Below are 27,713 nucleotides of genomic sequence, written 5' to 3'. Positions count from 1 at the left end.
AGAAGGAAAGTACTTCATTGTAACCTGAGCCAGTAGCAGGAATTGAACCTACGCTATTGGTGTTACACTGCATTGCAAACCAGTCATCCAGCCAACTGAACTAACTGACCCCTACTAGACCATTACTATCAAGCCAGGGGATCAATCCTGGTTCAATGGAGAATGCAGGAGGGCATGCCAGGAGCAGCACCAGGCATATCTAAAGATGAGGTGTTAAGCTACAGAAAAGAACTACTTACACACCAAATAGCATAAGCAGCAAGTGAAACACTAACTTAAATATTCACAGAACCAACAGGTCAGATCAGATCCAATTCTGTCACATTCAGTCATGATTGGTTGTAGTCAATCAAGTAATGCACTGGTCAATAAAAACCAAAATAACTGCAGATGCTGTAAATCAGACACAAGATCAGAAGTTGTTGGAAAAGCTCAGCAGGTCTGGCAGCATCTGTAAGAGAAATCAGAGCTAACATTTTGGGTCCAGTGACCTTTCCTCATGGGTCAAGGTGACTTTACAAATATGCTCATCCTCAACAATGAGAGAGCCCAGCATATCAGTGGAAAAGATCAGCTGAAGGAATCACAACAATCTTTAGCCAGAAGTGCCAAGTGGATGATCCATCTTGGCCTACTTCAGAGGCCCCAGCATCCCAGATGCCAATCTTCAACCAATTTGAATCAATGTGATATAAAGAAACGGTTGGAGGCATTGGATACTGAAAAGGCTAAGGACCCCGACAACTTTCCAGCATAGTTCTGAAAGCCTGTGTATCAGAACCCAACATACTTCTAGCCAAAAATTCCAGCCTTAGCTTAAACATGAACAAAAGAGCTGAATTCCAGTAGTGAGGTGAGAGTGGCAGCCTTGACATTAAGGCCTCATATGACTGAATGTGGCATCATGGAGCCCTACAAAACTGGACCCAATGGGAATCAGAGGGGAAACTCTTTTGAAGTTGCTGCTTGAAGTCATACCTGGTACAAAGGAAGATGGCTATGATTGTTAAAGGTCAATTATCTCAGCTTCAGCAAACAGCTATAGGAGATCCCCATGTTAGTGTCCTAGGCTTGACATCCAAAGCTGCTTCATCAGTGGTATTCCTTCCACAAAGCAAATCTTAGCAGGACTTATATACTTAATGGTAAGGTCCTAGGGAGTGTTGCTGAACAAAGAGACCTTGGAGAGCAGGTTCATAGCTCCCTGAAAGTCGAGTCGCAGGTAGATAGGATAGTGAAGAAGGCATTTGGAATGCTTTCCTTTATTGGTCAGAGTATTGAGTACAGGAGTTGGAAGGTCATGTTGCAGCTGTACAGGACATTGGTTAGGCCAGTGTTGGAATATTGCATGCAATTCTGGTCTCCTTCTTATCGGAAAGATGTTGTGAAACTTGAAATGGTTCAGAAAAGATTTACAAGGATGTTGCCAGGGTTGGAGGATCTGAGCTACAGGGAGAGGCTGAACAGGCTTGGGCTGTTTTCCCTGGAGCGTCGAAGACTGAGGGGTGGCCTTATAGAGGTTTACAAAATTATGAGGGGCATGGATAGAATAAATAGACAAAGTCTTTTCCCTGGGTTCGGGGAATCCAGAACTAGAAGGCATAGGTTTAGGGTGAGAGGGGAAAGATAGTAAAGAGACCTCCGGGCCAAGGTTTTCACGCAGAGGGTGGTACGTGTATGGAATGAGCTGCCAGAGGATGTGGTGGAGGCTGGTACAATTGCAACATTTAAGAGGCATTTGGATGGGTATATGAATAGGAAGGGTTTGGAGGGATATGGGCCGGGTGCTGGCAGGTGGGACTAGATTGGGTTGGAATATCTGGTCGGCATGGACGGGTTGGACCGAAGGGTCTGTTTCCATGCTGTACATATCTATGATTCTATGATTCTATAAGTTCAGAAGTATGATGTTTGCTGATGATTTCACAATGTTCAAAGCATTTGCAACTCTTCATAAACCGAAGTCGTCCATTTTCAAATGCTACAAGACCTAGACAAGTGGCAAGTAACAATTGTACTATATGAATGCCAGGCAATGACCACCTCAAATTGGAGACAATGTGACCACCATTCATTGACATTTAATTCTATCAATACCCTGGGGGTTACCATTGACTAGAAATTCAACTGGATTGTCATATAAATACAGTGGCTAAGAGCAGGTCAGAATCTAGGAATACTCCAGTGAGTAACTCACCTCCTGAGTCCCCAAAGCTAATGCACCACTCACAAGGAAAAATCAGGAGTGTGATGGAATACTCCCAACTTGCCTGGACGAATACAGCTCCAATAACACTCAAGAAGTAGGACAATCCAGGACAAAGCAGCATGCTTGCTTGGCATCATATCCACAAGGGTCCGGTCTCTCCACCAACAATGCTGAGTTGCAGTAGTGTGTAGAATCTACAAGATGCACTGCAGAAAGTTTCCAAAGATCCTTAAGCAACACCTTCTAAACCCACAATCACTTCCATCTAGAAGGACAGCAACAACAGGTACATGAGAGCACCTGCAAGTTTCCCTCCAAGCCACTCACTATCCTGACTTGAAAATATGTTACCATTTCTTCTGGGTCAAATCCTTGAAATTGCTCCATAATGGCATTGTGGGTCTACCTACAGCACATGGACTGCAGAGGTTCAAGAAGGCAGCTCAACACCACCTTCTCAAGGATAATAAATGTTGGCCACCTGTGATGCTCACATCCCATGAGAAAATTTAAAAATGCCAGCATCTGCATGATCAGGAAATCCAGGCTCTCCATTACTGTAAATGCAAGGCATTCCTTTACTGGCAGCTACACCAAAACTTAAGGGAGAGGAAATAACCCTCAGGCAACTGAAGGCCAAAGTACAGCAAAAAATCCATTAACTAAAGACTATATGGTGGGTAGAAAGAGCACAAGAGAGTTAGCAACAGGCTGACAATCACAATGTGCACAGCTTCTTCAGCACAATGAAAGCCATCTATGGTCCGAGTACCCAGGAAATTACTCCACTGAGAGCCAAAAATGAAGTTGCTTATCAAAGGTTGAGAACCAGTCATTATGTCGAGAGTACTTCAAGGGCATTCTCAACAAAGATGCAGTCTTCAATGTAAGTGCTTTTGTCACCAGTCTGCAACATGTTACCTGTCGCCGTATCAGGACACCTCCAACCTGTTGTGAGGTCAAAAAGCCATCCGACAGTTGAAGATCAAGGCTTCCAGCACAGATGATGGAGATACACTCTTGACATGACTCCACGACCTCAACGCCCATGTTTGGAATGAAAATAGCATGCTGGGTGATCTTAGAAATGCCATATAAGTGACCATCTTTAAGAAATGAGACAGGTCCAAATGTGAAAGTTACAGAAGGATTTCCCTGCTGTCTTCCACATGAAAGGTCATCACAGGAATCCTCAACTGCCTCCTCCCAGTGCCTGAAGAGCTCCGTTCCAAATCACAATGCAACTTCTGCCCATCAAAAGGCACAATGGACATATTTTTCAGTGTGTGTCAAATCCATGAAAAGTACAAGGTACAGCACTAAAGTCCATAGATGACCTTCCTTGATCTCACAAAGGGCTTTGACGCTGTCAACTATGAGCATATCCTCCTCAAATCTGTCGGCCCATGGAAATTCATCACCATCCTACACCTGCTTCACAATGACATGCAAGCCATGTTTCTCACCAATTGATCCACATACCCAATATGAATGCAAACTGGGGTCAAGTAGGGCTGCATTATTGTACCAATACTCTTCTCCAACTTCCTCATTGCAACATTCCACCTCATCTCCATGAAGCTCCCCACTGGAATGGAGTTAACCTATTGGATGAGTGGGAAACTGTTCAACCTTTGACACCTCTGGGCCAGAACGAAGACGACTCTAACTTTTGACATCAAGCTGCAGTATGCAGACAATGCAAGTGCGCAGACAATGCAAGTGCGCATGTGCGCATCAAAGGCTAAGTTTCAAGCCATTGTCAATGCATTCACAGAAATATACAAGATAATGGGCATCATGTAATCATTTAGAAATTAAAGTTTCTCTGCCAGTCCACTCCTGCCACACAACATTGCCCCCGATTGTCAAAATCCATGACAAACCCTGGACAACATGGATCATTTCACATATCTCAGTAACCTTCCCTTGGTTTGAGCAGACATTCATGATAAACCAAACATCAACCCAAATACACCAATGCAGCCTTTGGATGCCTGAAAAACGGAGTGTTTGAGGTCTGAGACCTCAAAACCAGCATCAAGCTCATGGTCAACAGAGCAGTGTAGTCCTTAGCCTCCTGCATGCATCACAAACCGGGTCCACATACAGCAGACATCTCAACTGTTCAGACAGTTACCATTAGAGTTGCTTTCACAAAATCCAGTATGAATTAGAGAAGAATTTGTGAAGGCACCAACTGCTTTGAGTGTTACCGAGCAGGGCATGGAAAGGCCAGCAACAGAAAAAGCTTACATAAAGCCCACCCACCTGTTGCATCAAACATTACCTGCCCCACATTTGGCAGAATCTGCAACTCCCGGATTGGACTATTCTGCCACCATATAACTCACCCCCATCCTCAACCATCAAGAAATAAGATAGAGAAGAAAATTGTGCTTATGACAGTTGTCAGGTGGTAAAAAACAATATTGTAAAACAAGCTGAATACAAAAGGATCAGCAAGGAGTTCAGCATTGACGAATCATGAGGAAAGACTGACATTCAACAAAAGTCTTCTGTAGGTACAAAAACAATAAAAGAGTGGTGAAAGGAGGAATAGGGACCAAAACGGGATTTATGCATGGAGGCAGAGCACATGTTTTATGTGTTAAATAAATATTTTACAACTATCTAAACCAAGGAGGCAGATGCAACCAGGCCACGATGACAGAGGAGGAAACGAGGTCTCGAGGAGTATGAATAAACTGTTGGTATTTAAAGTTGACATGGCACAGATGTGATGCATCCGAATATATTGAAAGAAGTGAAATGGAAATTGTGGAGGAATGGACCATAATCTTTTAGACTTCCCTAGATGCAGGGCAGGACTGAGAATTGCAAACATCACACCTTGATCAAAAACATTTGTAAGGATAAGATCAGCAATAATAGACATGTCAATTTAACTTTGGTGGTGGGGAAACATATGGAAACAATTAGTTCAGACAGAATTAATATTCACATGGAGTAATATGGGTTTATTAGGAAGTGCAATTCTTAATTTCGTAAAGAAAATCATGTTTAATGAGCTTGCCGGAGTTTTTTGAAGAGGTAACAAAGAGGCTTGATAAGGGTAATGCTGTTGATATGGTATATATGGATTTTTGTAACAGATGGTAATTATAGACAGATTTAGTAATACAACACAGCGTAAATATAAAAATGGCTAAGTAATAGGAAACAGACGACAATGGTTAATGGACATTCTTCAGGCTGAAGGAAAATGTGTTGCAGAGATCCTTAGGGTTGAGGAAACCACTGTTTTTCCTTACATATTAATGATCAAGATCCAACTGTGCAGGGGATACTTCAAAGTTTGCGGACAATTGAAAACTTGGAAGTATTACACACTTTAAGGGGCTAGTGCAAAACTTTAAAAGGACATTGACAAGTTGGAGGAATAGTCAAAAAGTGTGACGCTGGAAAAAGCACAACAGGTCAGGCAGCATCTGAAAAACAGGAGAGTCAATGTTTCAGGCATAAGCCCTTCATCAAAAATGTGGAGGGGGAAAGGGGTTGAGAAATAAGTGGGGGGATGTGGAGGTGGGCACCTTCCCCTGCCACCACACGAGGTGCAAAACCTGCACCCACACCTCCCCCCTCACCTCCTTCCAAGGCCCTAAAGGATCATTTCAAATCCAGCAGAGATTTTTCTGCACATTCTCCCACCTCATTTACTATATCTGTTGCTCTCGATTTGTTCTCCTCTACATCGCAGAGACCGAACGCCAACTCACGAAGCAGTTGAGAGAACATCTCTGGTCTGCATGCATCAAACAACTTCACTCCCCTGTCGCCAACCACTTCAGCCCCCCTCACTATTTCCCAAGGACCTGCAAATCCTGGGCCTCCTCAACTGCCAAATCAAAGTCACCCACCAACTAAAGGAAGAACACCTCATCTTCTCCCTCAGAACCTTAAAATCACAAGGTATCAACAATTGACTTCACCAGTTTCCACCTCATCCCAGATTCAACCGTCCAACTCGGCACCACCCTCATGAGCTGACCTACCTATTCATCTTCCTTCCCATCTATTTGCTCCACCCTCCCCACCAACCTATCACAATCACCTCCTACCTGCATCCATCTACCACCATCCATCCCACCTACCTTCCTCCCAGCCCCACTCCCAACCCCCACTTAGTTCTCTCCACCCCCCCCCTCCCCCTTTCCCATACACATTCCTGATGAAGGACTTATGCCTGAAACGTCGACTCTCCTGCTCAAATATTGCCCGACCTGCTGCGCTTTTTCCAGGACCACAATTTTTGACTGATTCTCCAGCATCTGCAGTCCTCACTTTCTCCAAGTTGGAGAGTAGGCAGATAGGTGACAGACAAAGTTCAATACAGAAAAATATGAGGTGATTCATTTTGGACAGAAGAACATGTAGAGATAATATAAAAAAGGGATACAATTCTGAAAGGGATGGAGAGTCGATGAACCTGATTGAATAGGTGCATAAGTCATTCAGGATGCAGGATAGTTGGAGAGAGCGATTAATAAAGTCAACAGTATCCTGGTTTTATTAGTAAGGACATATGGAATACAAGAACAAAAATGTAATGCTGAATTTGTGTAAGTCACTAATTAGACATCAGCTTGTAAAAAGTGTAGTTCTGTACATCACACTTTAGGAATGATGTGAATGTGTTGGGATAACCGCAGCATGGTGGCTCAGTAGTTAGCACTACTGTCTCAGAGCCAGGGACCTGGGTTTGATTTCCGTCTTGGGTGACTGTCTGTGTGGAGTTTGAACTTTCTCCCTGTGTCTGTGTTTGCTCCAGGTGCTCCGGTTTCTTCCCACAATCCAAAGATGTTCAGGTTAGGTGAATTGGCCATGCTAAATTGTCCATATTGTTCAGGGATGTGTAGGTTAGGTGCATTATTCAGGGGAAATGTAGTGTAATAGGGGTAGGTGAACAGGTCTGGGTGGGATACTCTTCGGAGGGTTAGTGTGGACTAGTTGTGCCAAAGGCCTGTTTCCACACTGTAAGGATTCTATGAACCTTTTCCCTTGGAGAGGAGAATGCTAAAGCAGTACAAATAACAGAAACTGTTTCTGCTTGGAAAATATTTGAGAATGAGAAGACATAGATTTAAAGTAACTTACAAAATATACAAAAGTCATGTGTGAATGAACTTATTCACAGAGTGAAGGTTCAAGTCTGGAATGCATTGCCTGGAATTGTGGTTGAGGTAAATTCAATTGAGGCATTCAAGAAGACATTAGATGATTATTTGAATAGAAACTACAATTGTAGGTACGGGAAAAAGACAGTAAGCCATAATGCTCATTTGGAAAGTGGGTATAGATAAGTATAGGCCAAATGGCCTCCTTCTGACCGCAACAACTCTGTAATTCAGTGATTAGATTAGATTACATTACAGTGTGGAAACAGGCCCTTCGGCCCAACAAGTCCACACCGACGCGTAACCCACCCATACCCCTACATTTACCCCTTACCTAACACTATGGGCAATTTAGCATGGCCAATTCACCTGACCTGCATATCTTTGAACTGTGGGAGGAAACCGGAGCACCCGGAGGAAACCCACGCAGACACGGGGAGAATGTGCAAACTCCACACAGTCAATCGCCTGAGGCGGGAATTGAACCCGGGTCTCTGGCGCTGTGAGGCAACAGTGCTAACCACTGTGCCACCGTGCCGCCCATTCCAGATAAACATTCCTACAGAACAAAAAAGATTCTAAGTGAATTAAAAGTGTATAAAATACATAGAATGTCACACTTTAGGTTCAGGATCATCAAATGCCCTTCATCAGAAATGAGGCTGGGAGCCTCGGGGTTGGAGGGATAAATGTGAGAGGGGTGGGGCTGCGGAGAAGGTAGCTGAGAGTGCAATAGGTGGATGGAGGTGGGGGTGAAGGTGATAAGTCGGAGAGGAGGGTGGAGTGGATAGGTGGGAAGGAAGATTGACAGGTAGGACAGGTCATGAGGACGGTGCTGAGCTGGAAGGTTGGGTCTAGGGTAAGATGGGGAGAGGGGAAATGAGGAAACTGGTGAAGTCCACATTAATGCCGTGGGGTTGAAGTGTCCTGAGGCGGAAGATGAGGCGTTCTTCCTCCAGGCGTTGGGTGGTGAGGGAATGGCGGTGGAGGAGGCCCAGGACCTGCATGTCTTCAGCAGAGTGGGCGGGGGAGTTGAAATGTTCGGCCACGGGGTGGTGGGATTGATTGGTGTGGGTGTCCCAGAAATGTTCTCTGAAGCGCTCTGCGAGAAGGCGTCCGGTCTCCCCAGTGTAGAGGAGACCGCATCGGGAGAAATGGATACAATACACGTGTAGAAGTGCAGGTGAAACTTTGATGGCTATGGAAGGCTCCTTTGTGGCCTTGGACGGAGGTGAGGGGGGAGGTGTAGGCGCATGCTTTGCAATTCCTGCGGTGGCAGGGGAAGGTGCTAGGAAGGGAGGGTGGGTTGTAGTGGGGGGGGGGGGTGGGGTCCGTTTGGAGGTGGTGGAAATGTTGGCGGCTGATGCAATTTATGCAGAGCTTGGTGGGGTGGAAGGTGAGGACAAGGGGAGCTCTGTCCTTGTTGCAGTTGGAGGGGTGGGGTTCAAGGGCAGGGGAGAAGGTCATGGATGAGATGTGCTGTTGGAGGGCATCTTCAACCACGTGGGAGGGGAAATTGCAGTCCTTAAAGAAGGAGGCCATGTGGCGTGTTCTGTGGTAGAACTGGTTCTCCAGGGAGCAGATGCAGTGGAGGCGGAGGAATTGGGAATACGGGATAGCATTTTTGCAGGAAGTAAGGTGGGAGGAGGTGTAATCCAGGTAATTGTGGGAGTTGGTGCGTATGTAAAAAATGTCAGTCATTGTTGATGGAGATGGAGAGAACCAGGAAGGGGAGGGAGGTGTCAGAGATGGTCCAGGTGAAGTTAAGGTTGGGGTGGAATGAGTTGGTGAAGTTGATGAATTGTTCAACCTCCTTGTGGGACCACGTGTTGGTGCCGATGCAGTCATCAATGTAGCCGAGGAAAAGGTGGTGAGTGGTGTCAGTGTAACTCCGGAAGACACCTTCTCAGAGTGCTTCAGAGAACATCTCCAGGACACCTGCACCAATCAACCCCACCGCCCTATGGCCAAACATTTCAAATCCCCCTCCTACTCTGCTGAGGTCATGCAGGTCCTGGGCCTCCTCCACCGCCACTCCCTCACTACCCGACGCCTGGAGGAAGAACACCTCATCTTCCGCCTCAGGACACTTCAACCCCATGGCATCAATGTGGGCTTCACCAGTTTCCTCATTTCCCCTCTCCCCATCTTACCTTCCAGCTCAGCACCGTCCTCATGACCTTTCCCACCTGTCAATCTTCCTTCCCACCTATCCACTCCACCCTCCTCTCTGAGCTATCCCCTTCAACCCCACCTCCATCTACCTACTGCACTTTCAGCTACCTTCTCCCCAGCCCCAATCCCCTTCCATTTATCTCTCCACTCCCCAAGGCTCCCAGCCTCATTCCTGATGAAGGGTGTTTGCCCAAAATGTCAAGAATCCATTTGCTGTTAATCTTGAGAACTTTTTTCGACAAAAATGGTGAGAGGTGACAGCTTTATGATCTGTTAAGTACTAGTTAAGTGGTTTTAGTCAGGAAAATGGCTTTTCATACTCATAGGGATGTCTATATTTAAACACAATTGTCCCTGGTGCAATTAGCCTAAGAATTATAGAATCTTACAGCTTTAATTACTTGTGGCTCTTCCATTGCTTTAAATAACTAATAACATCATTTCAGGTCTTTTCTCAGCTTTTAGATCAACAGCTAAATTCAATATTTGTGTGGTCAGCTTTCAAGCTAGAATTCCTTTTTAAACATAAGCTGGAACTCTTCTGCAATGAATCTCAGAGACATTTGTCTGTCAATATACACAATCAAGCAGTAAATTAACAATTATTGACTGAAAAGCACCAGCAGTATAAACAAATAAAAAGATGTAACTTTTCAAGATTTTTACACTGTTTATATTATTTGATTTGATTTGATTTATTGTTGACACATGTACTGTCATACCGTGAAAAGTGTTGTTTTGCGTACTATACACGCAAATTGTACCATACAAAGTGTATCAGGGTAGCAGAACAGAGAGCAGAATACAGTGTTACAGCTGCAGAAAAGGTAAAGAGAGAGATCTCAACATTAACATTTGAGATGTCTGTTCAAAACTCTGATAATAGTGGGAAAGAGGCTGTTCTTGAATCTATTTCTACGTATATTCAAACTTTCATACCTTCTGCCCGATGGGAGAAAGCAGAAGAGGTTAGAGGTCTTTGTTTATGTTGGTTGCTTTTTCCCAAGGCAGCGGCAAGTATAGATGGAGTTAATGGATGGAAGGCTGGTTTTCATGATGGATTGGATTGTGTTCACAACTCCCAATAGTTTTTGTAGTCTTGGGAGTAGCAGTTGCCATACCACACTGATGCATCCAAATAGGATGTTTCCTATGGTGCAACTATTGATGAGTCTTTGTAGACATAATGAATTTCCTTAGTCTCCTGAGGAATTAGAGGTGTTGTTGTGCTTTCTTGACTGTCGTGTCAATATAGGTGAACTAGGACAGATTGTTGCCGGTCATCACTCCCAGGAACTTGATGGTCTCGACAATCTCCACCTAAGCACTATTGATGCAGGGGCATACCCTCCACTGTACTTCCTTATGTCAATGACCAGCTCCTGAAGTCAATGACCAGCTCTTTTGTTTTGCTGATGTTGGTGGAGAGATTGTTACACTATACTGCTCAGCACTCAATCTCTTTAATGTATTCTGTTTCGATGTGTGAGATCCGGCCTACAACGATGGAGTTGTCAGCAAACTTGTCCATAGAGATGCGGCAGAATTTATACTCACCGTCATGAGTATATAAGGAGTGTAATAGGGAGCTGAGTACACAGCCTTGAAGGGCACCGGTGTTGAGGATTGTTGTGTTGTTATCTATTCTTACAGCTTGTAGTCTACGGGTCAGGAAGTCAAGGATTCAATTAAAGAGGGGGGAGCTGAGACTGAGGTCTTAGAGTTTGGAGATTAGTTTGTTTGGAATTATGGCTTTGAAGATGGAGCTATAGTCATTAAGCAGGAGCGTGATGTGGGTATCCTTATTTCCAGAGGTTTCAGGGATGAGTATAGGGCAAGGAAGATGGCTTCCACCGTTGAACTGTTGCAATGGTAGGCAAATTGCAAAGGATCAAGGCCAACTGATAGGCTGGAATTGATTAACCTCATGAAGCACTCATAATTATGAAGGTCAGCGCTACTGAGTAGTAGTTATTGAAGCACGCTGCCTGATTTACTTTGGCATCAGGATAATGGTCATCTTCTGAAAGCAGGTGGGGACTTCAGACTGTAGTAAGGAGAGGTTAAAGATGTCAGCGAATACTCCTGCCAGCTGGTCTGCACAGAATCTATGTGTATGGCCAGGGGCTCCAAACGGGCCAGTTGCTTTCTGTGAGTTCACACTCAAGAAGACTGATCTAACATCTGTAGCAGTGACTGTGGCTTCAGGTGTATCTGAGGCTGTTCAGACAGGTGACATCGTTTCACTGACCTTCTGATAAAGTGAGCGTAGAATGCATTGAGCTCTTCAGGTAGGGATGTATTGTTGCCTGCAATTCTGTTCGACTTCTTTTTGTAACACATCGTATTGTGTAAGCCTTGCCACAAATGACGGATATCCATGTGGTTAGCCTGAGTCTCAAGCTTAGTTTAGTTTTGTCTTTTGGTGTTTCTGATAGCCTTGCAATGTATTTATATTAAATATAAACAGTGGTTTAAAAGGGATGAGTTTTTTAAAAAAAATGCTGCTTTAAGAAAATAATGGACACAATCTTCCAGTTCTGGAAGAGTTTAGAAGAATAACAGGCAGGAGAACAATTGGGCAAAAGTCCAAAATTCAGAATGTTGACGCTGGGATAAACTTTACCAATTAAGTTCTTTGACCTTGAAAAGCACGTTGATCTTCCTGTCTGCAGGTGTCATGAAGCCAATCAGCATTCGTGATGCAGTGGTTGTGTTCCCCACCCCTGGACTGAGAGGCCCAAGTTCAAGTCCCACTGATTCAGAGGTGTATAAAAACACGTCTGAACAGATTAATTAGAAAATAGGTATGCATCTTATTAAAAAACGCTAATTGCTGGAATTTTGTTTTTGTTCCTAATTAAGTTCTCCAATTGCAAAGTTGGTACCTTCAGATTCTTCTAACTGCATATGTGTAACTGGTAAGCTTGATTTCTTTTTGAACTTTGGATTGAGTATGTGCTATGTTCTCCTTATTGTCAAATGGTTTTAATTCTGTGAATGATTATGTTGAGGTAAACATTCTCAAGGTTGAACAAATGAAGTATAGGGAAGGAGATTGGTTGAGGCTACAGGGCAATGTAAAACAAAGTGGCACAGGGGATTAGGGTGACTATGGCTGAAGGACAGATTGGAGTGAAAGTAGCACATGGGATTAGGGTAGCTGTGGTTACAGTGTAGGGTGGACTAAAAGTGGCACAGGTTAGGGCTATGGCTATGGCTCAGAAAGAATGGAGCAAAAATGGCACAGGACAGGGAGGATAATTGGGGCAGGGAAGTACAATGGCAAGGCAAGAGTAGGATGAACAGTAGATATCACACCATGTTTCTGTCTGTCCTGGATTATTTGGGGTGATGGTTGGCAAGGGTGTATCACAGAGGTCCAGATGCCGAGGGCATGATATATTGGTATTGTGTGTCAAAAGTGCATTCATAGTGGATGGAAGTTAAAAGACTATGGGTTAGGATTGTAAGGATCCAAAGAGTGGAGGGTTACCAAAAGTAAAGCTAAAGGTAGAGTTAAGAATGAAAGAGACCAGGGAAAAGAAGGGTATTGGGGTCTGGATAGATAGAGGCTTGGAAAAGTGTAGGAAAGCCAGTCAAAACAAGGAATGAGATCCATGGAAATGGAGAAAAGTTCAAGGGTAACAGGGGTAACAGAAATCATAAGATAGTGTGGGTAAAAGTTAATATTTTGGAATATTTATGGGTGACAAGGGGAGGGTCAAATATATTGGATAAACAAACCAAAAGAATTGCAGATGCTAGAAATCTGATAAAAACAAACAGAAATTGATGGAAAATCTCAGCATGTCTGACAGCATCTGTGGAGACGAATCAGATTTAATGTTTCGAGTCCAGTGGCCCTTCTTCAGAACTGATGGTAGCTCAGAGAAGAATGATTTTTATACAGAAGATGGGGTGGGTAAGGAAGGTGAGTAAGCAATAGGTGGAGAAAGAATTCAAAGAGAGAGAAACACAGTTGGACAGACAAAGGAGCAGCTAAAGGTCAGTTTGGGGAAATGAAAAGTTGACAATGGGTATGTTTGTGGCTGACAATGGGTCGTGTGTGGTAACAGTATATGTAATGAGAAGGCCTAGTATGTGGGAGTGGGGGAAAGTAGGACAGGTGCTCAAGCCATAAAACTGTTGAACTCAGTATTATGATCAGAAGGCTGCAGGGTTCCCAAATGGAAAATGAGATGCTGCTCTTCCAGCGTGTGCAGAATTTCAATGAAATACTGCAGCAAACTTGAGACAGAGATGTTGGCCAGAGAATATGAGTGGTGTAGTGAATTGGCAAGCAACTGGAAGCTCAGGGTCTTTTTTGCGGACAGAATATAGATGTTTTGCGAAATGGCCACCCAGTCTGTACTTCATTTCCCCAATGTAGAGGAGACCATATTGGGAACAAGCTGGTGAAGCACTGTTTCACCTGAAAGATGTGTTTGAGAGCTTGGATAGTGAGGAGCGAGTTAGCAAACAGGCAGGTGTTAGAGATTCTGCGATTGCAGAGGAAGGTGCCTTGAGGTGTGGGGACGTATTAGAAGTTGAAGAGTGGACTAAGATGTCCTGATAGGAACGGTCCTTGCGGAAGGCTGATAAGAGAGAGGAGGGGAATGTGTGTCTGGTGGTGGCATCCTGCTGGAGGTGGTGAAAATGGTGGCTAATGATCCTCTGGATTTGGATGCTGGTTGGATGGTAGGTGAGGACAAGTGGGACCCTATGACTGATATGGGAGGAAAGAGAGTGAGTGAGGGTTGAAGTGCAGGAGATAGGTCGGACCGGCCGTGGGCCCTGTCAAACATGGTGCTTGGTTGAGGAAGAAGGTGGACATTTCGGAGGCCCCCTTGTCGAAATTGGCCTCATCAGAACAGATGTGTCGGTGACGTAGGAACTGGGAGAATGGAATAGAGTCTTCACAGGAAGCAGGATGTGAGGATGTATAGTCAAGGTAACTGTGGGAGTCAGTGGTCTTTGTGCTGGATATTGGTAGCCTATTCCCCAGAAATGGAAAAAGAGATGTTGAGGAAGGGAGAAGTCAGAGATGGATCAGTTAAAGGTGAGAGTGGGAAATTGGAAGCGAAATGGTTAGACTTTTCAAATTCCAGATGAGAGAGGGATGTACTGGAGGAAGAGTTGTGGGCGGAGCCAGAGTAAAACTGGAACAAGGAATGTTCCGTGTACCTCACAATAAGACAGACATATCCAAAGCCCATGGCCACTTCTTTGACCTGAAGAGAATGAATGAAGTTAAAGAGAAATAGTTCAGGATGAGGACAAACTTGAAAAGTGTGGCATTGGAAAAGCACAGCAGGTCAGGCAACATCCGAGGAGCAGGAGAGAGTTGGAGTTTCAGGCATGAGCTTTCATCAGGAACGTGGAGGTGGGGAAGGGGCTGGGGGCACCCTCCTATTTATCTCTCAGCCCCCTTCCCCACCTCACATTCCTGGTGAAGGACTTATGCCTGAAATGTTGACTCTCCTGCTCCTTGGATGCTGCCTGACCTGCTGTACTTTTCCAGCGCCACACTTTTTGACTCTGATCTCCAGCATCTGCAGTCCTCACTTTCTCCTGAGGATAAACTTGGGCCAGGTAGATTTCAGGTCTTTTTTCCAGAAAGAAGCAGAGAACACTGACACCATCCTGATGGGGAAAGGATGTGTAATGAAATTGCACGTCCTTGATGAAGAGGAGGCAGCTGGAGCCCACAAAAACAAAATATCCCATATTTTCCAAAGGAAGTCATAGTCACAGGTGTTGTGAAAAGGCAATACCCAAAGTGAGAGGAAGTTTTTTTTTGGTGAGCCTAATTGATGTTTGGAATTTTTAATTAACTATCAAGGCTTTAGTGGAGGGCCGAACTAAACTAAGTTCCATTCCCAATGAACCAGCATTGCTCTAGAAGTCATTGGATCACATTCCAATGAGATCTCATGTCAGCTGATTAGCATTGTATGATGTCAGAGGTATAGATGCAGTTACAGTGTGGTGGGAGCAGAAGTTTGGGAAAGTTTGGTGATGGAGCTGTCATTATGTTAAGGCAAATGGTTGTGCTCCAACGTCACTGAAAGGAAGCTGACTCTGGTGTACAAGAAACTGCATTGACATCTTCAAGTACCATTGGCAATATTCAATGTCTTTGTGCACTTTCAATGTTTTGTCATAAGGAGCTGTCCATAGGATTTAGAGGGTGGTCTCATTGTAGTAGATTGGAGGCTGGGGAGAGAAAATGTTGAGTGAAGGGCTTAACTAGGGATTTCGTGGTGCAGTTTTAGAGAGTAATCTCAACTCAAGTAATATTGTTTACATAAATATCGATCAGCTTGCCAAAGTGCAAGATTCAAGGAACCAGGGGCCACTGTGATGATAAGCGCTGGCTTGAAACCGATTCAACAGGTGCACTGTGTCTATCTTCAATCAACAGAGACAGAAAGAATACAGAAGGCATCTCAGGATATATTTAGTTATGATGTCCTACATATGCCAGCTGTTAGATAAAGACTTGCACCCTCAATGACTGTGATGCAACCCTATGTTGATTGCCTTGAACATAACAGTGGCCCTGAAGTTCTTAGCAAATGGCTCAATACCCTGAGATCCACTGAGGACCTCAGCAGAACTAGCCAATTGGCTAGTCACAAATTTATACAGGAGGTCACTGATGCTCTATTCTGAAAACCCCAGGATTTTGTGATTCCTGATGAAGGACTTATGCCTGAAATGTTGATTCTCCTGCTCCTCGGATGCTGCCTCACCTGCTGCATTTTTCCAGCACCACACTATGACTCTGATCTCCAGCATCTGGAGTCCTCACTTTCTTTTAAATAGGGAGAACCAGGCAAACAGAGCAGTGATATTTGCTGCAGGTACAAATTCTTACAAATTTTCAAAACTAGAGGGCATACATTTAAGGTGAGGGGGAAAGATAGAAAAGGGACCTAAGGGGCAACCTTTTCTCGCAGAGGGTGGTGCCTGTATGGAATGAGTTTCCAGAGGAAGTTGCAGAGGCTGATACAATTACAACATTTAAAAGGCATCTGGATGGGTAGCTGATAGGAAGAGTTTAGAGGGATATGGGCCAAATTCTGGCAAATGGGACTAGATTAATTTAGCATATCTGGTTGGAATGACCCAAAGGGTCTGTTTCTGTGCTGTACAACTCTATTCCTACAGTATATTACAATGTTATTCCTAATCCTGCCTGATCCTCTTAGTTGTTAAAATACTTCCTAGAATCTGTTGTAACTTTGGTCAAGTTTGCAAAGTCATTGTTCTCTTTCTGTCTCACTCCAAAGGTCTTCACCTTTGCCTGCTGGACACTTCCTCTTTATCTCCAGAAGGTCTAAGATTGATCTGCTGGAAAGCCTTGTTTTTATACCTTATTAGATGGTTTCCTGGAACTTTCTATCATTCTGACCAATCGGGGAGACTCGCTTAATGGTTTGAAACATTGTCAATTGTTTGGGTGGCTTCCTAATATTTGTTTCTTTGTGTAGCAGGACCTGGGTGCCTTTCTGTCTGATTTTGATTGAAAATATGCATTCCTCCTTTGTCTGGTTGATATTTTGTTGGGGATATTTCTGTACAAGGTAACTGTTGACGAGATATGTCCTTTGATCCTATGCTAATGTCATTAGCACCTGGCTGCTGTGTTTGTCCAGTTACTGTTTTGCAATTTGCAAAGCCTTACTTCACCAAAATATCTCATACCCTGCATCCCTTTGGCCAAGTTGGCAATCTACTTGTGTTTTATCAGCCATGAGGCTGTTACAACATTTTGATGGGAGAAAATATTCCAAACCTTCCTTTCAGCCAACCTCGTCACATGGCAGTGCATTGAGACTACGGTAAACATATATGCAATGCAAATCAAGATGTGTAAACAGTAGTGTACACTACAGACATTGAATACCTTTCTCTCCCAAATGCAGTTTATGGGAGTTTGCGAAGCAAAAGTTAGCTGCTACACTTTGTACATTGCAGATTACAACAGTGATTCCAATGAGAAGTAATTTATTGAGATGATTTGTGTGAAAGGCACTGCATGAATGTAAATCTTTCTTCTAAAAGCACATGCATTAGGTATGGATACGGGGAAGGGCCTTTAGTGTAACAAGAGATGATGACCTGTGGCCTACAAGGATAAATGGAAGATGATCAATGATATAGAAAGGGAATGAGATTAACACGAGTCTGAAGGGCTATGGAGATAGCATGGGGAACTACAGCTGATTTTAAATTCTCCTCTGTGCTGTAATTTCTCTATGGCTGTGGTACGCATAATTATGGCAAATAGCATTGATACATTTAAAAGCCAAATTAATACAAGAGGGAAAAGGGATAGGAAGATATATTGACAGCTTGAGGTGATTTAAGTGGGAAAGGAGGTTTGCTTGAGACATAAATATTTTCGTAAACCAGTTGGGTTGAATAGCCCGTTTCTGAGCAGTAAATTTCATGTGAATTCTTTGTTATGCAAAAATGTTTAATTAATGCAAATAATTATTTTTAAAAGGTTTTAGCAAAGATGAATTTTTTTGCACTCAAATTTTGTTAGTCGGTTACGAATAATTATAAATTGTTTCAATATCTTTAAAGCTGCGGTACAGTTAGTCTCCAGTCACATGATATACCGCATTAGTATGCATTATAATCTCACTCCCGTACCTATTCCTGATTATGATGTGCAGCACTACAACAGATATATGCTTATGTCTGTATATATTTATGAAAGGTGGTATGGCGCCCAGAATAATAGCACTGGCTAATAAACTTGATTACAACAGATTTGTTCCAATGGTTTTGTTTAGTATTTCCGCTTCAAAGGAAAGAACACTTGCCCTACTCCTTGTATTTATGTCTTCCTCCGTCTTCACAAATCTGTGTGGTGAAGTTAATTCAATTGAATTGATTACAATTAATAACATATTTGAAGGTTTATTAATATGAATATTATAATAATGATCACACATGGAAAGTTTCCCTGGTAATGAATGTTACGTTTTGCGCCCCGTCAGGCGTCATTATTGATCTTTCTTTGTTTTTGGAGCGTGCATTATGTTCGATCTATGTAACTTTTCATCGTAATCTTTTCTCGAAAAATATCATTCAAATAACTATAAATCCAAGTAATCAGTTGCACAAAATACAAATTCTGAAAATCGCTAGTTTATAATCGAATTAAATCGATGGAGCATAAAGTAGAACATTTTATCACTGATAAATATTCGAACATTTTGCTATATATTTGGTACAATACAAATAATCCTTTACATAAATGGCGAATATCACTCAATCTTTGTCTAATCTATAAAAATGCTCATGGATGGAGGACTTATTTTTCCTATCCGAGCCTCCTGCAGAACAACACGGCGGAACGATACATGCTGGGCGGGGCGTGGCGGTTTTATATCTGGATTTAGAGCTAGCTGTATGGATGAAGGGATCTCGTGTAGGGTGGTGATGCGGCTTTGGTGAATGATGTTTCATAGCCGTTAGTCGGCTCGTGCTAAAGCGCAGTATATCTGAGGAAACGCGTGTGGTGATATTTGAAATACCGTTAGAGATGTTGGCATTTATTTATGAAACCTCAAATTTCAATCTTCCCTCTCATTTTAATCTATCCCTTTAAAACAAGAGGTAGACGATTACACGGCGTCGATGGGAAATGAGTATTCATTTTTTTCTAATATCGAGTTTTGTGTTAATTTGTCATGAGGGAAGATGGTTGTGGTCTGAGGGCTTTCCATAGGAATTCGAGTCTGCTGCAGGAAGAAGGCGGTTTTCCTAAAATGATGTAGGTGCTGTAATTAAAATCAAAATTTTGTGCTGAAAATGAACTTGGTGACGTCTCGGTCGCATTGCAAATGATCAAGATTTAAGCACCTCAACTTACTGTGGATACTTTGAAAACGGATTTCACCTCTCTTTAGGATGCTGAAAGTGGGAATACAACTACTGGCAACAACGGTGGATTTTACAGTTTAAAATAAACTCTCTTTATTTTTAGTCTTTTTTTGAAAATGGAGACCGATTTTGCAACGATTCTTGAGCAGTTTATGTCTGATCCTTTAGTAACTTGGGTAAGTACTTCTTGAGTGTTTCTTTCAGACCACCTAAATCAGTAATTGCAACCGAAGGTGGCAGTTACACATAATATATACTTACGTTGACATGATTTTAAAAAATACTGTCAATCTCCACCCCTTTAGGTGAAGACTTTCGGGGCGTTAGCTCCAGCAAATGGAGGAGCACTTTTGGAATACATGGAGTTGGTTGACGGCATCTTTCTTAGTAACATCATGGTTCAAATGTAAGTATGCTTATTCTAAGAGTAGAGTTACAGACTCGTTTTTCGGGGGAAAAAAACGTGTTTGCATTTCTTTTGTATATTGCGCATTTAAACTCCATGTGAGATTGTGAAAGGCTTACACATCCAATTACCCTGGATCGTCTCGATGAGACAGATATTCCGTAGAGAATTACTGAATTATGTTTCAATGGAAAGATATCCCCTACGGGCGGAGGTCTAGTTTTGCTTTTTGTCTACTGTTTCCAAGCGTCGCACTCTCGTTCTCTGATTTCGAATAGGTAACAAAATCAGATCAAGCTGCAGCATTTTATCGAGTTCACAAATAAGAGGATTAATAATTTAGGATTCTGGATTTTCTTCCGTGGAAACTAGCCCTTTCCCAGCCTACGGATTATTATATGTAATAGACTATAAAGATAAACATTTTTCTGGTCCCCTGAACCTATTTTGTAATGTAAACTGATGTGAATCTGTATATTGTGTAACTTCACAGCATTTTTATCAAGCTTTTCATGTTCTAAGTGATTCAATTGTGTGCCATACTAATATGACATACTTTAACAGGAAATAAGTGTAGATTGGGAATTTAAATGAGGATGAGCATTTATTTTGTGCCAGTTAAGCATGTACAGTATCATTAGGCGAGGCAGTGGCCTCCTGATATTATTGATGGAGAGACCAAGATAATGTTCTGGAAACTCTGGTTTGAATTTCGCCATGGAAGACAGTGGAATTTGAATTCATTAATTGAGAGGTAAGAGTCTAATGATAGCCATGAATTGATTGTCAATTGTCAGTAAAACCTATTCTGGTCTTCTAATATCCCAAAGGGAAGGGAATAACCATTCTTGCTTGGTCTGACCTACATGTGACTCAAGATCCACAGCAATATGGTTGCCTCGTAACTGCCTTCTGGGCAATTAAGCATAGGCAATAAAATGCTTATCCAACCAGTGATGCCCACAACCTGTAAATGAACATATTTTTGAAAAAGTGATATGGAGATACCAGGTAGTGTAAAATCAATTTTTTTTTGAAAAAACAAGTTTCCCAAGGGTTGATAAGTGTGTAATTTCTGTTACGGCAGTTGAAATAGGCTCTGAATTATTTTAAAAATGCATTGGAGTTCATTGAAAGATAGTAATTTACTGTATTGAATAATTCAGTCGAACCTCAGGGGTAAGTTTGTTTTTCCTCAGTGGTTTGTAATGGGAATGAACTGCCAGAGGAAGTGGTGGATGCTGATAGTTACATACAACATCTAAACAATATTTGAATAGGTACACAAATGGGAACAGTTTGGAGGCATATTGGCCAAGTGCTGGCAAGTGGGGCCAATTTAGTTTGGGGAAATTTGGCTACATGGACCAAAAGGTCTGTTTCTGTGCTGTATCACTCTATGGCAGAATAGTTAAAATGTGGGACTTTGTTAACATATGAGTGGTTGTGATTTATAGAACCATTGCATTTAAGGGAGTTGCAGAGATACACAAAGGATTGACCAATCTTGTTGGTAGTTCCAGACAGTGTGGGAATCAATCAGGAATGGAGATTAAATGAGTAACTTAGAACTAAGTGATATGCCAAAAGATGTCTATATTCTATTGCATAATTTTGCAAGATATTGCTAACTTCAAAAGAATAACTAGTTTTGAAGATTCATGGTTGTATAATTTTATCACTGAATAGTTGGCAACAATGAAGTTAGCATGGTTAATTTCATGTAATTTTTGTTGTCACTGTACCTTGGGTCACTATAATGTGAGATAATAGTTTTAGTTCTGAGTTATGTTGATTAATTGATTAGAGTTTTGGATTCAAGGCTTGATATCTTCCCCTGAGAAAGGGAAATGTTCAATTTTCATAATTGCAAGGATCACCCAGGAATCTCACAATTAATCGACTCTCTTGGAATTAGAGGTGACTGAGCACATTGGTAGTGTCTCTTTGAGTCAGGAGGCCAGAGTTCAAATCCCACCACCTCCAGTTGTGTGTAATGTCTCCAAACTAGTTGATGTAGAAAATACATGGATTAGAAGTGTGACATGTTTTCTTTTAAAAATGAAACTGTAAAGATGCTTGGATGGGGTGATTTTTGCAAAGTTACATTGAAAACATTTTAATTATTTCTTATATCTCAGCTGATTACAATTGGATTTGACAAATGTTAAAAGGTGTATTTGTTATACTGAATAGTAATTGTTGATTTAACAGCAAAAAAAATGAGTGGAAATGCCAGTAATAAGGCTGAAATAGACCAGCAGGAGGCTGGAAGAACACAGCAAGCCAGTCAGCATCAGGAGGTGAAGTTGATGTTTTGGGTGTAACCCTTCAGGACTGGGGGTGGGTGTAAGAGGAGCTGCAGATAAAGGGGATGACGGGGGCAAGGTGAAGTGGGGATAGTGAAGACAGGCCGAGGGTATGACTTGGTTGGTCCAGGGGAGGAATGAATCAGGTTGGTGACAGGGAAGCTACCCTCTACCTGTCTTCACCTATCCCCACTTCACCACCCTGCCCCCACCACCCCCTTTATCTGCAGCTCCCCCTACACACATCCCCAGTCCTGAAGAAGGGTTATACACAAAACGTTGACTTCTCTATCTCATGATGCTGCCTGGCTTGCTATGTTCTTCCAGCTTCCTGCCTGTCTGTTTTGGATTCCAGCATCTGCAGCTTGTTTATTGCCTCTAAAAAAGAAGGTTGAAACCATTAGGTGATGCAAATTTCATTTTCTGGGTGGTGGGCTTTTCAATTTGTATTACTTAAAAATAAAGAATAAATAATTAAATATTTTGCCTCTTTCCTAAAACATTTTGAGCAGTTACCAAAATGTTATCAACTTGGTGGGCAAACACAATATGGCATTCTTCAGAATTTAAATTTATTTTACCTCAAACTAATTTTCTTGAATTCTAGGGGCTCATTACGTTTCATATTTGTTTGCCAAAGATTAATGCTGCCCATTGAAAGCTTTGCTGTTTCCAGTTGAGGAATTACTATCTGTACATGCATTTTAATTCTTGTTTTCTTTGGGGCCATTTTACACACAAATCATAACGTGAAACAGATTTATTTTGTTCTGTGTACCAGTTGATCATGAAGTAGCCCCTTTTTCCTAAATCTGAAGTTTAATTCTGGACCAAAGTACACTTAAAAAAAATTATAAGCTGACATTCCTGTGCATCCTGTATGATACAAAATATTATTTTGGTAACTCATTTTCAATTCAATTTCAGATCTTTGTCTCATCAGTGTTTTATGGATAGCTCAATTCAGTCTTAATATTTTACTACTTTGAACAGTCATGCTAAGTCAGCGGTATTTCAATTTTAAAAATAGCTTTAGTGGCTAAAGCTATATCCTCCACCAAATTTTGTAGTTTAACATGAAATGCTTCATTGAATATCGCATTGCACACAACTTGCTCCTGGTGCACCAGAAACTAATAGTTCAAATCCAGTCATTGACAGATGGTCAGATATTTGTTGGTTGATTGGAGTCTAGTTTTAAGCTCTGCTGGAGCTTCCATTAAGTTATCAAATTTCAGATCCAATGAGTTCTGGTCAATGTGTCATTGATTTCTAATGGTTAACTGTATGAAATCATTACTTCTTGTGCGGGGAAGGAGCTTAAGTGAGGTTGACTGCTTTTTTTTATTTGTTTAAAATATTAAATTTGTATTTATAATGGAGAAGGACTGGACGACTAGTTTCTTGTAGTTCAAATGAAATTGATGTCAGTTGTCATAAGTAGGTTACTCAAAAATGCAAAGAGCTGTAGGTCATTCTTTGTACTGTGCTGTCTATTGACTTTGTTGGGAATTGGCCTATTTCACTTGGCATCTTGTCAGTGAAGCATTCTAATTTTCTGGTTTACAAAGAAATCCATTCATCTGTAGTATGCCTACTGTCCTGGAAAGCATCTGCATACTGACAATGGAGTTAACTTTCAGCACTATATTATTCGATTGGATAAATAGTTTTTTTTTTCCCAGTGAAATCTCAATTACAAACATGATCTGAGTCCAGGATGAATCTTAGAGGAGAGGGAGCAGGTGGTGAGGATGGAGAAGTTGCAAGGAAGTTGGGGGACTAATCAAGACTTGGAGGTTGCAAGGAATTTCAGGGGTAATGGAGACAGGAAGGCTTTGTGGTGGTTGGTTCATAGGGTACCGTTTGGATGGGAGGAAGAGAGATAGTGGACATAGTAAAAAGAAATAATGCTGCATGTGTGGGGATCACTGGGCTGGCTGGAGGAGATGGAGGCTGCACAATGAGGGGTAAAGCAAGAGTGAGGTTGTACAGAGGGAACACCTGGGATATAAGAGGGGAGGTTGTAAAAGGAAATTAAAGATTTTAGCTGTCAAAGGGAATACTTGAAGTTGAATCCTGCCTTGTGCCTTGTGGTTGACATGGTGTATAGGCTTTGGAGTCTGAAGGTGAGTTACATTTGACAGAGTTCACAGCGTTTGACCCACTTTTGTAGCTATGGGTCACGTTCAGTCTCTGGTCAATAACAACTCTTAGGATATTGGTTAGTGATGGATTTAGTGACCCGTAATACCTTTTTGAATGTGAAGAGGAGTTGCTTAGCTTTTCTGTTGCAGATGATCATTGTCTTGCTGTTGCGTGACCTATATCTTATCACTTGCCACATATATACGAACCTGGATTTCGAACAAATCTTGTTGCATATGGGTACCAAATGCTTTAATATCTATGGTGAACGGCGCTGAAGTTTGCGCAGTCAGCAACAAATATCCCAACTTCTGATTTTGTGATCGGAAGACCATTAAAGCAACTGAAAGTGGATGAATCCATGGCAATTCTCTGAGGAAGTCCCTGGAACAATCTGCTGGGAGCAACCATTTCTATAATAAGTGTGACTCCCAAGAGGGGTGTCTCTTCACACCACAGAGCCACACTTGCCCATTACCTCCATTTGAGGTTGCATAATGCAACCTGGTGTCAAGGGCAGTCACTGTCTCATTGCCTGTGAATTTTTGTCCATTTTTCGGCCAAAGCTGTAATGTGGTCAGGAGCTAGGTGACCCTGGGAGAACCTAAATACATTAATCACATTTGATGTTAGAGACTAGCTAGTTACCACAGGAAATTTTGTCCTTTTTTTGTGGACTGGACAAACTGGGGAGTTTGGCATCTATCTGACAGATGAAATGTTGTAGCTATAGTGAAAGTCTAAGGGGATGTCTGGTTCTGGAGCACAAGTCTTCACTACCATTGATGGAATGTTTTCAGGGGACCATAATCTTTTTGTAGTATCCAGACCTTCAACCATTTCTTTTATCACATGGAGTGAATTTGGAGACTTGCAACTAACTAAGCTGGGAACCTCAATGCAAGATAGGTCATCAATTTGGCACTTATGAGTGAAGGTGTTAGCAAATGTCAACCCTGTCCTTTATACTGGTATCCTGGGCACCCCCATTCATAAAGATAATCTTTTATTTAACTGTCTATCACCATATGTGGCTGTTACAGAGATTTAATCTGATTTGCTGGTTTAGATCACATGGGAATCAGTGAGTTTAACAATTCGATACAAAATTGGCTTGATGGTAGGAGACGTGGTGGAGGGTTATTTTTTTTGGAGTGGAGGCCTGTGACCAGCAGTATTCCACAAGGATCTGTACTGGGTCCATTTTTGTTTATCACTTAAATGATTTGGATGTGCATATAGGAGGCATGGTTAGTAGGTTTGTGGATCACCCCAAAATTAATGGTATACTTGACAATGAAGAAGGCTATAAGAGATTATTTAGGTCAATGGGCTGAGGAGTGGCTGATGAACTTTAATTTAGATAAATGTGAGATTTTGTATTTTGGTAAAACAAACTAGGGCAGGACTTAAACAATTAACAGTAGGACCCTGGGTAGTGTTGTAGAACAGAAGCCTTGAGTCCAGATACATAAGTCTTTTGAAATTTGCATCACTGGTAGATGGGGCAATTTAAGAAGGCACTTAGCACACTGAGAGTAGGAGTTGGGATGTTAGGTTGAGGTTGTACATGACATTGGTGAGGCCACTTCTGGAGTACTGTGTGCAGTTCTGGCCATCTTATCAAAGAAAGATCTTAGTAAATTGGAGAAGGTTCAGAAAAGATTTGCCATAATGTTGTCGGGAATGGAGGGTTTGAGTTATAAGGGTAGGCTGGGTCTTTTCTCACTAGCGTAGAAAGTTGAGGGATGATACTAGAGGTTTATAAAGTCATGAGGGGCATAGATAAGGTGAATAGCAAAAGTCTCTTCCCTAGGATGAGGGAGTTCAAAACTAGGGGGCATCTTTTTAAGGTAAGAAGAGATTTTAAAAAGGACACGGAAGCAACTTTTTTACACTGTTCCAGTGTGGAATGAACTGTCGGAGGAAGTGGTGGATACAGGTACATTAGACCATTTTAAAAGACATTTGGATAAGTACATGAACAGGAACGGTTTAGAGGGAAATGGGCTAAATGCAGGTAAGTGGGACTAACTTAGTTTGGGAACATGGTTGGTATGAACTTGTTGGATGAAGGGCCTGTTTCAATGCTGAGTGACAATGACTCTGACTCTGACGTAGTCTTGTAGCTTCGGCAGATAACTTATTTTCTTAGGTATTGGAGCGACTCCTAGTCAGTCCTCCTGAATTCTTCTTTCATCCAGTGTTGATTACCTGGCTTAACAACTGAAAGAATTGCAGATGCTGGAATTCTGAAACAAATTGTTGGAAAAGCTCAACAGGATCGGCAACATCTGTGAAGAGAAATCAAAGTTAATGTTTCTGGTCCAGTGACCCTTTTCAGACATGGTAATTAGGAAAACGCTGATGGTTTTTAAAAAAGAAAGATAAAAATCCTAGCTACCACTTTTATTATTTTAGTATTTAACTCATTGTCGCATCTCTTCCACATGGGCCCATTTTGAAGTTCTGGTCATATCTGACAGAATTTCCATTCCTAACTTTTTTTTTCTTGTCCATAGTTATTAACTTCACTCTTAGTACTGATGTTTGACCAGGTGTTTGCTAAAACTCCTTTCGATAGCCATATTACATTCCTTAGTGACTGCCTTTGGCTCAAGCTCTTGCCACGTGGATTCAAACTCAAGTTTCATCCTTTGTTTTGAATCATCCCAGGATCATCCAGGTATCTCCATAATGTTCAATGTTCCACAGACAGTACCGCTTCACACTAGCTCCGAGCACACTTTTTTTTAAAAAAAATTTGTCTCTTTTTAAGACATCAAGGAACACAAGTTGCAACAACAAGTTGCCCATGGTCCTCTAGAACCTTGCTCCCCTCCCCTTCCCTTTGATTCCAACTGCCCCCTCAATCCCACCTTCTGTTGTGTATTTACTACTACTTCTCACTTTCCACTCTGATGCTGAATGCTCTGTACTCAAAGGTCTCTGTTGTATCCCTCTGCAACTCTACCTTAATGAAATTCCAGCATGTGACGTTCTATTCTTGGCAGAGTCCTACAGCAGGGAGACAGGCCCTTTTTGGCCCAAACTGGTCCATGCTAACTAAAATGTCCATCCACACTAACCCATTTCCCTGCACTTGGCCCAAATCCTCCTAAACCTGTTTTCTATCCATGTATTTGTCCAAGTGCCTTTTAAATGTTGGTAATGTATCTGCTTCAACCACTTCTACTGGGAACTCGTTCCAACCACCCTCTTTCTTTTTTTTAAAAGGAATTGTTCCTCATGTTCTTTTTTTTTTGTTGTTCTTTCCCTCCTCTAACCTTTTTTTAAACTGGTCCTCAATTTCCCCAACCCTGGGAAAACATTGATTGCATTCACCCTATACATTCCTCTCATGATCTTCTACACTTCTCTTAAGATCTCTTCCTTCCCCCCCCCCCCCCCCCCCCCCC

The 27,713-nt window shown here is 42.1% G+C and overlaps 1 protein-coding gene across 13 annotated transcripts in view; it reads left to right on the top strand.

Moving 5' to 3' along the window:
• The first annotated feature begins 12,332 nt into the window (after positions 1 to 12,332).
• Positions 12,333 to 27,713, top strand: part of LOC122552880 (girdin-like) — a 402,403-nt gene continuing 387,022 nt past the window's right edge. For 8 of the 13 annotated variants that reach the window (XM_043696001.1, XM_043696009.1, XM_043696006.1 and 5 more), the window contains exons 1-2: positions 18,975 to 19,607; positions 19,737 to 19,837. In XM_043696001.1, the coding sequence (XP_043551936.1) occupies positions 19,548 to 19,607; positions 19,737 to 19,837 (161 nt within the window). In that variant the 5' untranslated portion in view covers positions 18,975 to 19,547. Of the gene's footprint in view, positions 12,444 to 18,972; positions 19,608 to 19,736; positions 19,838 to 27,713 lie in introns of those variants that run through there. The other 5 variants (XM_043696003.1, XM_043696002.1, XM_043696008.1 and 2 more) reach the window with 4 other exon arrangements.

This window comes from Chiloscyllium plagiosum, chromosome 9, assembly GCF_004010195.1.
Source record: "Chiloscyllium plagiosum isolate BGI_BamShark_2017 chromosome 9, ASM401019v2, whole genome shotgun sequence".
Taxonomy (NCBI): Eukaryota; Metazoa; Chordata; class Chondrichthyes; order Orectolobiformes; family Hemiscylliidae; genus Chiloscyllium; species Chiloscyllium plagiosum.
The sequence above is the reverse complement of the archived record's forward strand: the minus strand, read 5'-3'. Positions and strand labels throughout refer to the sequence as shown.